Source organism: Anolis carolinensis, unplaced genomic scaffold (assembly GCF_035594765.1).
Source record: "Anolis carolinensis isolate JA03-04 unplaced genomic scaffold, rAnoCar3.1.pri scaffold_15, whole genome shotgun sequence".
NCBI lineage: Eukaryota > Metazoa > Chordata > Lepidosauria > Squamata > Dactyloidae > Anolis > Anolis carolinensis.
Genome location: NW_026943826.1, coordinates 4,491,646 through 4,507,398, shown reverse-complemented (window position 1 = coordinate 4,507,398; position 15,753 = coordinate 4,491,646). Strand labels below are relative to the sequence as shown.

At 46.0% G+C, this 15,753-nt stretch overlaps 1 protein-coding gene and 1 long non-coding RNA gene across 2 annotated transcripts in view; one reads left to right on the top strand and one right to left on the bottom strand.

The window, feature by feature from the left end:
- The window catches only part of LOC134294482 (uncharacterized), a 41,852-nt gene extending 28,284 nt beyond the window's left edge, over positions 1-13,568 (top strand). Inside the window, exon 2 of the long non-coding RNA XR_010001365.1 lies at positions 9,662-13,568. This is a non-coding gene — a long non-coding RNA (uncharacterized LOC134294482). The remainder of the gene's footprint in view (positions 1-9,661) is intronic.
- Positions 12,896-15,753, bottom strand: part of srm (spermidine synthase) — a 9,762-nt gene continuing 6,904 nt past the window's right edge. Inside the window, exons 6-8 of the mRNA XM_008121883.3 lie at positions 15,123-15,268; positions 14,846-14,968; positions 12,896-14,010 (exon numbers count right to left, since the gene is read on the bottom strand). Of these exons, the coding sequence (XP_008120090.1) occupies positions 13,993-14,010; positions 14,846-14,968; positions 15,123-15,268 (287 nt within the window). The 3' untranslated portion in view covers positions 12,896-13,992. The remainder of the gene's footprint in view (positions 14,011-14,845; positions 14,969-15,122; positions 15,269-15,753) is intronic.

The window sequence follows — 15,753 nt, the reverse complement described above, 5'->3', positions numbered from 1 at the left end:
CCTGCTCTTCCCCTGCCTCTGTGCTTGTTTAATCAGTTAACATGCACACTTTGCTGCGCTTCCCTGCTCTTCCCCTGCCTCTGTGCTTGTTTAATCAGTTAATATGCACACTTTGCTGCGCTTCCCTGCTCTTCCTCTGCCTCTGTGCTTGTTTAATCAGTTAACATGCACACTTTGCTGCGCTTCCCTGCCCTTCCCCTGCCTCTGTGCTTGTTTAATCAGTTAATATGCACACTTTGCTGCGCTTCCCTGCTCTTCTTCTGCCTCTGTGCTTGTTTAATCAGTTAATATGCATACTTTGCTGCGCTTCCCTGCTCTTCCTCTGCCTCTGTGCTTGTTTAATCAGTTAATATGCACACTTTGCTGCGCTTCCCTGCTCTTCCTCTGCCTCTGTGCTTGTTTAATCAGTTAACCTGCACACTTTGCTGCGCTTCCCTGCTCTTCCTCTGCCTCTGTGCTTGTTTAATCAGTTAATATGCACACTTTGCTGCGCTTCCCTGCTCTTCCTCTGCCTCTGTGCTTGTTTAATCAGTTAACCTGCACACTTTGCTGCGCTTCCCTGCTCTTCCTCTGCCTCTGTGCTTGTTTAATCAGTTAACCTGCACACTTTGCTGCGCTTCCCTGCTCTTCCTCTGCCTCTGTGCTTGTTTAATCAGTTAACCTGCACACTTTGCTGCGCTTCCCTGCTCTTCCCCTGCCTCTGTGTTTGTTTAATCAGTTAACATGCACACTTTGCTGCGCTTCCCTGCTCTTCCTCTGCCTCTGTGCTTGTTTAATCAGTTAATATGCACACTTTGCTGTGCTTCTCTGCTCCTCCTCTGTCTCTGTGCTTGTTTAATCAGTTAATATGCACACTTTGCTGTGCTTCTCTGCTCTTCCTCTGCCTCTGTGCTTGTTTAATCAGTTAATATGCACACTTTGCTACGCTTCCCTGCTCCTCCTCTGCCTCTGTGCTTGTTTAATCAGTTAATATGCACACTTTGCTGCGCTTCTCTGCTCCTCCCCTGCCTCTGTGCTTGTTTAATCAGTTAACATGCACACTTTGCTGCGCTTCTCTGCTCCTCCTCTGCCTCTGTGCTTGTTTAATCAGCTAACATGCACACTTTGCTGCGCTTCTCTGCTCTTCCCCTGCATCTGTGCTTGTTTAATCATTTAACATGCACACTTTGCTGCGCTTCTCTGCTCCTCCCCTGCCTCTGTGCTTGTTTAATCAGTTAACATGCACACTTTGCTGCGCTTCTCTGCTCTTCCCCTGCCTCTGTGCTTGTTTAATCAGTTAATATGCACACTTTGCTGCGCTTCCCTGCTCTTCCTCTGCCTCTGTGCTTGTTTAATCAGTTAATATGCACACTTTGCTGCGCTTCCCTGCTCTTCCTCTGCCTCTGTGCTTGTTTAATCAGTTAATATGCACACTTTGCTGCGCTTCCCTGCTCTTCCTCTGCCTCTGTGCTTGTTTAATCAGTTAACATGCACACTTTGCTGCGCTTCCCTGCTCCTCCTCTGCCTCTGTGCTTGTTTAATCAGTTAATATGCACACTTTGCTGCGCTTCTCTGCTCTTCCCCTGCCTCTGTGCTTGTTTAATCAGTTAACATGCACACTTTGCTGCGCTTCCCTGCTCTTCCCCTGCCTCTGTGCTTGTTTAATCAGTTAATATGCACACTTTGCTGCGCTTCCCTGCTCTTCCCCTGCCTCTGTGCTTGTTTAATCAGTTAACATGCACACTTTGCTGCGCTTCCCTGCTCTTCCCCTGCCTCTGTGCTTGTTTAATCAGTTAATATGCACACTTTGCTGCGCTTCCCTGCTCTCCCTCTGCCTCTGTGCTTGTTTAATCAGTTAACATGCACACTTTGCTGCGCTTCCCTGCCCTTCCCCTGCCTCTGTGCTTGTTTAATCAGTTAATATGCACACTTTGCTGCGCTTCCCTGCTCTTCCTCTGCCTCTGTGCTTGTTTAATCAGTTAATATGCATACTTTGCTGCGCTTCCCTGCTCTTCCTCTGCCTCTGTGCTTGTTTAATCAGTTAATATGCACACTTTGCTGCGCTTCCCTGCTCTTCCTCTGCCTCTGTGCTTGTTTAATCAGTTAACCTGCACACTTTGCTGCGCTTCCCTGCTCTTCCCCTGCCTCTGTGTTTGTTTAATCAGTTAACATGCACACTTTGCTGCGCTTCCCTGCTCCTCCTCTGCCTCTGTGCTTGTTTAATCAGTTAATATGCACACTTTGCTGTGCTTCTCTGCTCCTCCTCTGTCTCTGTGCTTGTTTAATCAGTTAATATGCACACTTTGCTGTGCTTCTCTGCTCTTCCTCTGCCTCTGTGCTTGTTTAATCAGTTAATATGCACACTTTGCTACGCTTCCCTGCTCCTCCTCTGCCTCTGTGCTTGTTTAATCAGTTAATATGCACACTTTGCTGCGCTTCTCTGCTCCTCCCCTGCCTCTGTGCTTGTTTAATCAGTTAACATGCACACTTTGCTGCGCTTCTCTGCTCCTCCTCTGCCTCTGTGCTTGTTTAATCAGCTAACATGCACACTTTGCTGCGCTTCTCTGCTCTTCCCCTGCATCTGTGCTTGTTTAATCATTTAACATGCACACTTTGCTGCGCTTCTCTGCTCCTCCCCTGCCTCTGTGCTTGTTTAATCAGTTAACATGCACACTTTGCTGCGCTTCTCTGCTCTTCCTCTGCCTCTGTGCTTGTTTAATCAGTTAACATGCACACTTTGCTGCGCTTCCCTGCTCTTCCTCTGCCTCTGTGCTTGTTTAATCAGTTAACATGCACACTTTGCTGCGCTTCTCTGCTCTTCCCCTGCCTCTGTGCTTGTTTAATCAGTTAACATGCACACTTTGCTGCGCTTCCCTGCTCTTCCCCTGCCTCTGTGCTTGTTTAATCAGTTAACATGCACACTTTGCTGCGCTTCTCTGCTCTTCCTCTGCCTCTGTGCTTGTTTAATCAGTTAACATGCACACTTTGCTGCGCTTCTCTGCTCCTCCCCTGCCTCTGTGCTTGTTTAATCAGTTAACATGCACACTTTGCTGCGCTTCCCTGCTCTTCCTCTGCCTCTGTGCTTGTTTAATCAGTTAACATGCACACTTTGCTGCGCTTCTCTGCTCTTCCCCTGCCTCTGTGCTTGTTTAATCAGTTAACATGCACACTTTGCTGCGCTTCCCTGCTCTTCCCCTGCCTCTGTGCTTGTTTAATCAGTTAACATGCACACTTTGCTGCGCTTCTCTGCTCTTCCTCTGCCTCTGTGCTTGTTTAATCAGTTAACATGCACACTTTGCTGCGCTTCTCTGCTCCTCCCCTGCCTCTGTGCTTGTTTAATCAGTTAACATGCACACTTTGCTGCGCTTCCCTGCTCTTCCCCTGCCTCTGTGCTTGTTTAATCAGTTAACATGCACACTTTGCTGCGCTTCCCTGCTCCTCCTCTGCCTCTGTGCTTGTTTAATCAGTTAATATGCACACTTTGCTGTGCTTCTCTGCTCCTCCTCTGTCTCTGTGCTTGTTTAATCAGTTAATATGCACACTTTGCTGTGCTTCTCTGCTCTTCCTCTGCCTCTGTGCTTGTTTAATCAGTTAATATGCACACTTTGCTACGCTTCCCTGCTCCTCCTCTGCCTCTGTGCTTGTTTAATCAGTTAATATGCACACTTTGCTGCGCTTCTCTGCTCCTCCCCTGCCTCTGTGCTTGTTTAATCAGTTAACATGCACACTTTGCTGCGCTTCTCTGCTCCTCCTCTGCCTCTGTGCTTGTTTAATCAGCTAACATGCACACTTTGCTGCGCTTCTCTGCTCTTCCCCTGCATCTGTGCTTGTTTAATCATTTAACATGCACACTTTGCTGCGCTTCTCTGCTCCTCCCCTGCCTCTGTGCTTGTTTAATCAGTTAACATGCACACTTTGCTGCGCTTCTCTGCTCTTCCTCTGCCTCTGTGCTTGTTTAATCAGTTAACATGCACACTTTGCTGCGCTTCCCTGCTCTTCCTCTGCCTCTGTGCTTGTTTAATCAGTTAACATGCACACTTTGCTGCGCTTCTCTGCTCTTCCCCTGCCTCTGTGCTTGTTTAATCAGTTAACATGCACACTTTGCTGCGCTTCCCTGCTCTTCCCCTGCCTCTGTGCTTGTTTAATCAGTTAACATGCACACTTTGCTGCGCTTCTCTGCTCTTCCCCTGCCTCTGTGCTTGTTTAATCAGTTAACATGCACACTTTGCTGCGCTTCTCTGCTCCTCCCCTGCCTCTGTGCTTGTTTAATCAGTTAACATGCACACTTTGCTGCGCTTCCCTGCTCTTCCCCTGCCTCTGTGCTTGTTTAATCAGTTAACATGCACACTTTGCTGCGCTTCTCTGCTCTTCCTCTGCCTCTGTGCTTGTTTAATCAGTTAACATGCACACTTTGCTGCGCTTCTCTGCTCCTCCTCTGCCTCTGTGCTTGTTTAATCAGCTAACATGCACACTTTGCTGCGCTTCTCTGCTCTTCCCCTGCATCTGTGCTTGTTTAATCATTTAACATGCACACTTTGCTGCGCTTCTCTGCTCCTCCCCTGCCTCTGTGCTTGTTTAATCAGTTAACATGCACACTTTGCTGCGCTTCTCTGCTCTTCCTCTGCCTCTGTGCTTGTTTAATCAGTTAACATGCACACTTTGCTGCGCTTCCCTGCTCTTCCTCTGCCTCTGTGCTTGTTTAATCAGTTAACATGCACACTTTGCTGCGCTTCTCTGCTCTTCCCCTGCCTCTGTGCTTGTTTAATCAGTTAACATGCACACTTTGCTGCGCTTCCCTGCTCTTCCCCTGCCTCTGTGCTTGTTTAATCAGTTAACATGCACACTTTGCTGCGCTTCTCTGCTCTTCCCCTGCCTCTGTGCTTGTTTAATCAGTTAACATGCACACTTTGCTGCGCTTCTCTGCTCCTCCCCTGCCTCTGTGCTTGTTTAATCAGTTAACATGCACACTTTGCTGCGCTTCCCTGCTCTTCCCCTGCCTCTGTGCTTGTTTAATCAGTTAACATGCACACTTTGCTGCGCTTCTCTGCTCTTCCTCTGCCTCTGTGCTTGTTTAATCAGTTAACATGCACACTTTGCTGCGCTTCCCTGCTCTTCCTCTGCCTCTGTGCTTGTTTAATCAGTTAACATGCACACTTTGCTGCGCTTCTCTGCTCTTCCTCTGCCTCTGTGCTTGTTTAATCAGTTAACATGCACACTTTGCTGCGCTTCCCTGCTCTTCCTCTGCCTCTGTGCTTGTTTAATCAGTTAATATGCACACTTTGCTGCGCTTCTCTGCTCTTCCTCTGCCTCTGTGCTTGTTTAATCAGTTAACATGCACACTTTGCTGCGCTTCTCTGCTCTTCCTCTGCCTCTGTGCTTGTTTAATCAGTTAACATGCACACTTTGCTGCGCTTCTCTGCTCTTCCCCTGCCTCTGTGCTTGTTTAATCAGTTAACATGCACACTTTGCTGCGCTTCCCTGCTCTTCCCCTGCCTCTGTGCTTGTTTAATCAGTTAACATGCACACTTTGCTGCGCTTCCCTGCTCTTCCTCTGCCTCTGTGCTTGTTTAATCAGTTAACATGCACACTTTGCTGCGCTTCCCTGCTCTTCCTCTGCCTCTGTGCTTGTTTAATCAGTTAACATGCACACTTTGCTGCGCTTCCCTGCTCTTCCTCTGCCTCTGTGCTTGTTTAATCAGTTAACATGCACACTTTGCTGCGCTTCCCTGCTCTTCCCCTGCCTCTGTGCTTGTTTAATCAGTTAACATGCACACTTTGCTGCGCTTCCCTGCTCTTCCCCTGCCTCTGTGCTTGTTTAATCAGTTAACATGCACACTTTGCTGCGCTTCCCTGCTCTTCCCCTGCCTCTGTGCTTGTTTAATCAGTTAATATGCACACTTTGCTGCGCTTCCCTGCTCTTCCTCTGCCTCTGTGCTTGTTTAATCAGTTAATATGCACACTTTGCTGCGCTTCCCTGCTCTTCCCCTGCCTCTGTGCTTGTTTAATCAGTTAACATGCACACTTTGCTGCGCTTCTCTGCTCTTCCCCTGCCTCTGTGCTTGTTTAATCAGTTAACATGCACACTTTGCTGCGCTTCCCTGCTCTTCCCCTGCCTCTGTGCTTGTTTAATCAGTTAACATGCACACTTTGCTGCGCTTCCCTGCTCTTCCCCTGCCTCTGTGCTTGTTTAATCAGTTAACATGCACACTTTGCTGCGCTTCCCTGCTCTTCCCCTGCCTCTGTGCTTGTTTAATCAGTTAATATGCACACTTTGCTGCGCTTCCCTGCTCTTCCTCTGCCTCTGTGCTTGTTTAATCAGTTAATATGCACACTTTGCTGCGCTTCCCTGCTCTTCCCCTGCCTCTGTGCTTGTTTAATCAGTTAATATGCACACTTTGCTGCGCTTCCCTGCTCTTCCCCTGCCTCTGTGCTTGTTTAATCAGTTAACATGCACACTTTGCTGCGCTTCCCTGCTCTTCCCCTGCCTCTGTGCTTGTTTAATCAGTTAATATGCACACTTTGCTGCGCTTCCCTGCTCTTCCTCTGCCTCTGTGCTTGTTTAATCAGTTAATATGCACACTTTGCTGCGCTTCCCTGCTCTTCCTCTGCCTCTGTGCTTGTTTAATCAGTTAACATGCACACTTTGCTGCGCTTCCCTGCTCTTCCCCTGCCTCTGTGCTTGTTTAATCAGTTAACATGCACACTTTGCTGCGCTTCCCTGCTCTTCCTCTGCCTCTGTGCTTGTTTAATCAGTTAACATGCACACTTTGCTGCGCTTCCCTGCTCTTCCTCTGCCTCTGTGCTTGTTTAATCAGTTAACATGCACACTTTGCTGCGCTTCCCTGCTCTTCCCCTGCCTCTGTGCTTGTTTAATCAGTTAACATGCACACTTTGCTGCGCTTCCCTGCTCTTCCTCTGCCTCTGTGCTTGTTTAATCAGTTAACATGCACACTTTGCTGCGCTTCCCTGCTCTTCCTCTGCCTCTGTGCTTGTTTAATCAGTTAACATGCACACTTTGCTGCGCTTCCCTGCTCTTCCCCTGCCTCTGTGCTTGTTTAATCAGTTAATATGCACACTTTGCTGCGCTTCCCTGCTCTTCCTCTGCCTCTGTGCTTGTTTAATCAGTTAACATGCACACTTTGCTGCGCTTCCCTGCTCTTCCTCTGCCTCTGTGCTTGTTTAATCAGTTAACATGCACACTTTGCTGCGCTTCCCTGCTCTTCCTCTGCCTCTGTGCTTGTTTAATCAGTTAATATGCACACTTTGCTGCGCTTCCCTGCCCTTCCCCTGCCTCTGTGCTTGTTTAATCAGTTAATATGCACACTTTGCTGCGCTTCCCTGCTCTTCCTCTGCCTCTGTGCTTGTTTAATCAGTTAATATGCATACTTTGCTGCGCTTCCCTGCTCTTCCTCTGCCTCTGTGCTTGTTTAATCAGTTAATATGCACACTTTGCTGCGCTTCCCTGCTCTTCCTCTGCCTCTGTGCTTGTTTAATCAGTTAACATGCACACTTTGCTGCGCTTCCCTGCTCTTCCCCTGCCTCTGTGTTTGTTTAATCAGTTAACATGCACACTTTGCTGCGCTTCCCTGCTCCTCCTCTGCCTCTGTGCTTGTTTAATCAGTTAATATGCACACTTTGCTGTGCTTCCCTGCTCTTCCTCTGCCTCTGTGCTTGTTTAATCAGTTAATATGCACACTTTGCTGTGCTTCTCTGCTCTTCCTCTGCCTCTGTGCTTGTTTAATCAGTTAATATGCACACTTTGCTACGCTTCCCTGCTCCTCCTCTGCCTCTGTGCTTGTTTAATCAGTTAATATGCACACTTTGCTGCGCTTCTCTGCTCCTCCCCTGCCTCTGTGCTTGTTTAATCAGTTAACATGCACACTTTGCTGCGCTTCTCTGCTCCTCCTCTGCCTCTGTGCTTGTTTAATCAGCTAACATGCACACTTTGCTGCGCTTCTCTGCTCTTCCCCTGCATCTGTGCTTGTTTAATCATTTAACATGCACACTTTGCTGCGCTTCTCTGCTCTTCCCCTGCCTCTGTGCTTGTTTAATCAGTTAACATGCACACTTTGCTGCGCTTCTCTGCTCTTCCTCTGCCTCTGTGCTTGTTTAATCAGTTAACATGCACACTTTGCTGCGCTTCCCTGCTCTTCCTCTGCCTCTGTGCTTGTTTAATCAGTTAACATGCACACTTTGCTGCGCTTCTCTGCTCTTCCCCTGCCTCTGTGCTTGTTTAATCAGTTAACATGCACACTTTGCTGCGCTTCCCTGCTCTTCCCCTGCCTCTGTGCTTGTTTAATCAGTTAACATGCACACTTTGCTGCGCTTCTCTGCTCTTCCTCTGCCTCTGTGCTTGTTTAATCAGTTAACATGCACACTTTGCTGCGCTTCTCTGCTCCTCCCCTGCCTCTGTGCTTGTTTAATCAGTTAATATGCACACTTTGCTGCGCTTCTCTGCTCTTCCTCTGCCTCTGTGCTTGTTTAATCAGTTAACATGCACACTTTGCTGCGCTTCTCTGCTCTTCCTCTGCCTCTGTGCTTGTTTAATCAGTTAACATGCACACTTTGCTGCGCTTCCCTGCTCTTCCTCTGCCTCTGTGCTTGTTTAATCAGTTAATATGCACACTTTGCTGCGCTTCTCTGCTCTTCCTCTGCCTCTGTGCTTGTTTAATCAGTTAACATGCACACTTTGCTGCGCTTCCCTGCTCTTCCTCTGCCTCTGTGCTTGTTTAATCAGTTAATATGCACACTTTGCTGCGCTTCTGTGCTCTTCCTCTGCCTCTGTGCTTGTTTAATCAGTTAACATGCACACTTTGCTGCGCTTCTCTGCTCTTCCTCTGCCTCTGTGCTTGTTTAATCAGTTAACATGCACACTTTGCTGCGCTTCTCTGCTCTTCCCCTGCCTCTGTGCTTGTTTAATCAGTTAACATGCACACTTTGCTGCGCTTCTCTGCTCTTCCCCTGCCTCTGTGCTTGTTTAATCAGTTAATATGCACACTTTGCTGCGCTTCTCTGCTCTTCTCCTGCCTCTTCTCCAGATGGTCACAGTGGAACAGAGAGATTAAGATGCTGTTTTTATTTTTAACATCTTAATGTTCATGATTTTAAGTTTTATTTATATGTTGATTGCTTCTATTGATTTAATGTTATGTTTTCTTTGATTTGTATAAGGAGGCGCTGCATTTTTGCTTAGATATATGTTGTACACCGCTAGGAGTCCCCTGTGGGGTAAGAAGAGCGGGATAGAACTGAAGTTAATAATAATAATAATAATAATAATAATAATAATAATAATGCACAGTCAGGCCTTCTATCTCTTTGCCGTGCATGCTTATCCCTATGTTGACTCTCCGGATATAACATTTATCTCATTTGAATGAAGGTGTTGTTCTGGTCCAACGTCTCTAGGCACTGAGTGATTTTAACCCAGGCATGGGCAAACTTGGGCCCTCCAGGTGTTTTGGACTTCAACTCCCACAATTCCTAACAGCCTACCGGCTGAAGTCCATACACCCGGATGGCCAAAGTTTGTCCATGCTTGTTTTAATCCCACACGTCTTGGGGATAACTACGCACCCCGGGAGTCTGGGACAGCCAAAGAGGAGTGATAGATACTGCCATAGCTGTGTTGTAAGGTGTCCTTCCATCAACAACGGCTTTACTTCTCCTCCAACACTCACAGGAGCCGGAGGAGCCGTCCATGGAAGACCCGCTGTCCAACCCTGGGGAGGTTGAAAGAGCCTTGAAGGAGCCGACACCGTTGATTTGCAAGAAGTACTTCCAGGAGTCTTGGACAGATTGCTGAGGTCTACCGAGGCAGTCTTCTCCTCTGGATGATGGGATTGCAAACCACCACAGGAGCATCGTGGACTGGGACACCGGCTCTCGGGCGCCTCTCTGTGACTTATAAGAAGCATCGTTGGAGCCAAAACAACATGAAACTTGCGTTGCTTTTGTTTACTGATTTACTAGCATATATACCATGCGTTGCCTGGACAGTGTTGGAACCACTGCTTCCCTACTCTCTTCCTTCTCCAGCTATAAGAAGGCCTACTTTCTCCCATCTTTCGCTCTGAGTAGGCCTACTTTGTCCATTCTCCAGCTCTGAGTAGGCCTACTTTGTACCCTTATCCAGCTCTGAGTGGGCTTACTTTGTCCCTTCTCCAGCTCTAAGTAGGCTTACTTTGTCCCTTCTCCAGCTCTGAGTAGGCCTACTTTGTCCCTTCTCCAGCTCTGAGGCCTACTTCCTCCCTTCTCCAGCTCTGAGAATGTCTACTTCCTCCCTTCTCCAGCTCTGAGTAGGCCTACTTTGTCCCTTCTCCAGCTCTGAGTAGGCCTACTTCCTCCCTTCTCCAGCTCTGAGAATGTCTACTTCCTCCCTTCTCCAGCTCTGAGTAGGCCTACTTTCTCCCTTCTCCAGCTCTGAGAAGGCCTACTTTTTCCTTTCTCCATCTCTGAGAAGGTGATCTACTCTCCCTTCTCCAGCCCTGAGAAGAAGGCCTACTTTCTCCCTTCTCCATCTATGAGAAAAATACCTACTTTCTCCCTTCTCCAGCTCTGAGAAGGGAGAAAGCCACGTCCTCCATGGCAATGCTATATATGTCGAGCAGGCTCTCTTTGCGGCTCTTTCCTTCTTTTCTTCCCCTCATGACCCCATTCTTTCCCATCACGGAAGGCCACTTCACCTAGCAACAGGCAATCCAGTGACATCGCAGAGGGCCACTTTACCTAGCAACAATCTTTGTGGTACAGATAAACATACACGATATATATATATATATATATATATATATATATATATGAATGACTGTGTTCCATGTTTAGTCCATTTGCTAATCAAAACATCGTGAAATCCAGACAAATGGTATCCAGAGCATTCTTACCATTCCCATTCCCAGAGCGTTCACAATCAAGGCACCACCAACAGATGGTCACACAGCCTTTGTAATAATCATAATAATAGTAATAATAATAATAGTAATAATAATAGGAGAAACCACAAGGATCATCCAGTTCAATGCTAATGCTGGTCATCATCCTTGGCTGACTGAGGGTCAAGGCAGGTCAGTTCTTCCAGGGACGACTATTACTACTACTACTACGATTACTACTACTACTCAATGCTGATGCTGGTCTGGATCACATCATCCTTGGCTGACTGAGGGTCAAGGCAGGTCAGTTCTTCCAGGGACGACTATAACTACTACGATTACTACCACTACTACTACTACTACTAATCAATGCTGATGCTGGTCTGGACCACATCATCCTTGGCTGACTGAGGGTCAAGGCAGGTCAGTTCTTCCAGGGACTACTATTACTACTACTGTACTACTACTATGGGAAGGACTGATGGATCAAACACATAGTAGAGACATGAAGTGAGGCATAACTTGGACTCCCAACAATATAACTTGAAGCCTGTGACAACAAGTTGGGTGCAATTCTATGAAGGTCAATTCGGACCTGACTCGACCCTATTGAGAACGACCTCCATGGTCTGGAATAAAACCTATTTATTATGATATGTATCCCCACAACCTCTGAGGATGCCTGCCATAGATGTGGGCGAAATATCAGGAGAGAATGCTTCTGGAACATGGCCAGACAGCCCGGAAAACTCATAGCAAACCCAGTTCTTTATTATACATAACAATGTATTTACCATTGCAATTCTAACTGTAGCCACTAGAGGGCAGCGTTGCACTTCAATGTCTGGTCTAGAGTCCTAGAGATCTCAATTTGTAGACCACGGTGCCACCTGGTGGCAATTCAGCCTCACTGCATATGGAACTTAAAGAATAACTAGATGGAATAATGAATATAAATACAGTAGAGTCTCACTTATCCAAAGTTCTGGATTATCCAACGCGTTTTTGTAGTCAATCATTTCAAATCATCATATTTTGGTGCTAAATTCGTAAATACAATAATTACTACATAGCATTACTGCATATTGAACTACTTTTCTGTCAAATTTGTTGTATAACCTGATGTTTTGGTGCTTTATTTGTAAAATCATAACCTAATTTGATGTTTAATAGGCTTTTCCTTATTATCCAACATATTCACTTATCCAGCGTTCTGCCAGCCTGTTTATGTTGGATAAGTGAGACTCTACTGTATATGTATAATAGTGAATATAAATATAATCATTGTATTTCATATATTACATGTAATATTACTAATAATATTGCAGTATAGTGGTATAATACAATATAGTAATATATAACGCTAATATTGTTCTATGCTAATTATATAATATAATGTATGTACATATAACTTGTAAGCCGCTCTGAGCCCCCTTCGGAGTGAGAGAGGGCGGGGTATAAATGTAGTAAATAAATTAATAAATAATACGATTATATAGAATGTATAATGGTGCAGTGAGTTAGTAGCCAGCTGCAATAAATCACTACTGACCGAGAGGTCATGAGATCGAAGCTTGGGTCGGATTGAGCTCCTGACCATATAATAGCCTAGCTTGTTGTTGAACTAAGCAGCCCAAAAGAGAGTTGCATCTATCAAGTAGGGAAATTTAGGTACCGCATTATGCGGGGAGGCTAATTTTACTAATTTACGACACCATAAAAATAATGCTAAGACTTTGCCATCTGCGCAGGGTTCCACAACACAACCGTTCAATGCTAAGGCTTCCCGCCAAATGAAACTAACTGTAGTCTACTGAACAAGTCAGGACCTGCTGCAGACCAGGAATGAGTTACGAAGGTGGAGGCATTACTTTTCATTCAACTCTCATAGTATTATTATTATTATTATTATTATTATTATTATTATTATGCAGTCGCCGGCGATGCCAAAACTACCAGATATACCCTTTGTTTCCAATTTAACCTTAGGCCAAAGCAAAGGGAGAAAGGAACACACAAAAGACAACAATGAAGGCGAGAGACGGTTGTGATGCTGAGGTCTATATGTATTTCTCCAATTCCAGTGTAACAGGATGGATGGACCACGATAGTGTCTTATTTAAATGATAAATCGGAACACAAGTCCTTGACCTGTAAAGCAATTGAACCGCGGAGTGCTTGGACTCCGACACCCCTCGTCCTGAGGCAACACGGTCAGGTATGCTGGAGATTGTAGTCCAACGGGATATAAAATAATCTCAGATATATTGCTAAAGACGGAGAGGGCGGAAACATGTTGACGAATCTTTCCCTTCCGTATTATTTCCCATGATAGATTCAGATATGATTGGGATTTTGGGAGTGAATGATATTCAGTGCTTCCTTTGCAATACGACAGGCAAAACTCGCAAAAATAAGATTTACAACAAAATTAGGATCTGAATGTAAACCACTGGAAACACTTGACCTCCTTGGATGCGTTTCAGGCATATCCGTCCTCCGAATACTACAAAATACATATTGGGGAGATATCTGTCTAAGCTCCAAATTTACATTCCTCTTTTTTTCCTCTCTCACCCTGTAACAGAACAAAAAAAATGATATTTTTCTTACGTATTTAAAGCTAAGTACAATTCTCCGCAGACGAGAATTTCTGTTGTTTGTTTTGTGCGGAAAATCGAAAAATTCATGACTTCGAGGGTATTAAACGCAGGCACAGGAACCCCTCTTTTGAGGAGAGCAAAGGCCAAAAACGTGGGAAGAAGGGCAAAGGAAGAGATCCGTGAATTGTGGGAACGGAGGAATTAATAAAGAGGAGGAAAAAGTCATACCTAACAACTCGTCGGTCAGTTCCTTCCGTCCCATTAGAGTCCAAAGCAAAACTTCCCAAAAGAAAGGAAATGGCTAAAGGGAGGGAAACCGGGGATATGTTGTCAGTTATAAATACAGGAGGTAAAAAGGTGGAAAGCCGATGCCGGGAGTCGAAATGGTTTCCAATCGATTGAGAAACGGGTGAAACACCTGGACCGGATGGATGGTGGTGGCAGTTTCGACGACCCCGGCAGGATCCGAACCTCAAAGTCTTTCGTTCCGTTTGTACAAATACATAAATTGGAAGGAATGCGGATCGACGGCGGTTCATTCAGATGGTGCTCAGTGCCTGAAGAAACAAATAATAGACCTTAGATTGCTCACTAGGGCCTTCCAATGACCATTGAGCCCTTCCAATGACCACTAAGGCCTTCCGATGACCCTTGATAGCTCCCAATGGCCACTAAGGCCTTCCGATGACCATTGAGCCCTTTCAATGACCACTAAGGCCTTCAGATGACCCTTGATAGCTCCCAATGACCACTAAGGCCTTCAGAAGACCATTGAGCCCTTCCAATGACCACTAAGGCCTTCAGATGACAATTGAACCCTTCCAATGACCACTAAGGCCTTCTGATGACCATTGAGCCCTTCCAATGACAACTAAGGCCTTCAGAAGACCATTGAGCCCTTGCAATGACCACTAAGGCCTTCAGATGACCATTGAACCCTTCCAATGACCACTAAGGCCTTCTGATGACCATTGAGCCCTTCCAATGACCACTAAGGCCTTCCAATGACCCTTGATAGCTCCCAATGACCACTAATGCCTTCAGATGACCATTGAGCCCTTCCAATGACCACTAAGGCCTTCTGATGACCATTAAGCCCTTCCAATGACCACTAAAGCCTGCCAGTGGCCTCTAAGACCTTTTGATGATCACCCAGGCCTTCCATTGACCATTGAATACTTCTAATGACAACTACGGCCTTCAGATGACCTTAGTAGTCATCTTAGTAGGATGGAGGGAGACGATAAAAAGAAAAGGGAAATAATTTATCAATATAATTTACCAATATATGTTTATAATTCATGAATTTATATAAACGTATACATTACAAATCTAAATAATATATATATGATTATAAATAAATGAAAGAGGAAGTTCAAAGACTCGCCTTACCTTTCGTGCAAATTCCGGCAGAACGAAGGCCGCCCGGTGGATGTTGGAGTTGTAATACTTGAGGCTCATTTCTTCCACTTGCTCTTGCGACAGCTTTTGGACCGGCTCCCGGAAGTTAGTATTCTGAAATAAATATAAAACAAATGAAGGATATCGGTATATATACCAGAAATGGCGGTCCAACATTGTCCCTCAGACACCCATTGAAAGCTTTGACCGCACACCCTGCAAACCCATTTATCTTCCTTGAAGCATTAATCTCTTTCTTCCTCCTCACCGGGTTCTTGCTGCAGAGCATGAAGCCGATCTGCCCGCTGGGGTAGGTGGGGATGGTGCAATAGGCGTACTCCACGACGGGGAAGAGGGACTTGCAGAACTGCCGCATCTCCTTGATGAGGTCCAGGTGCAGCCACTGGCACTCGCCTGGGCAGGCGGAAATAATAACAACAACAACGGGTTAGCAAAGCTCTCGGTCAAAGGAAATTCTTCACTGCCTTGGGGTTCAGAGTAACATCCCTGAAGCCCCACAAGAATCTCAAAACAAGCTCAGAAGGGAAGGATGATAGCAATGAAAGGTGGGACCTCAGGAGGTCATCTAGATGGTAGAGTTGGAAGATGGGACCTCAGGAGGTCAGTTAGATGGTAGAATTAGAAGGTAGAAATGCATGGGTCACTTAGATGCTAAAGCTGGAAGGTTGGACCTCAGAAGGTCATCTAGATGGTAGAGTTGGGACCTTATAAGGTCAGTTAGATGGTAGAGTTGGAAGGTGGGACCTCAGGAGGTCAGTTAGATGGTAGAATTAGAAGATATAAATGCATGAGGTCATTTAGATGGTAAAGCTGGAGGGTGGGACCTTAGGAAGTCATCTAGATGGTAGAGTTGGGACCTCATAAGGTCAGTTAGATGG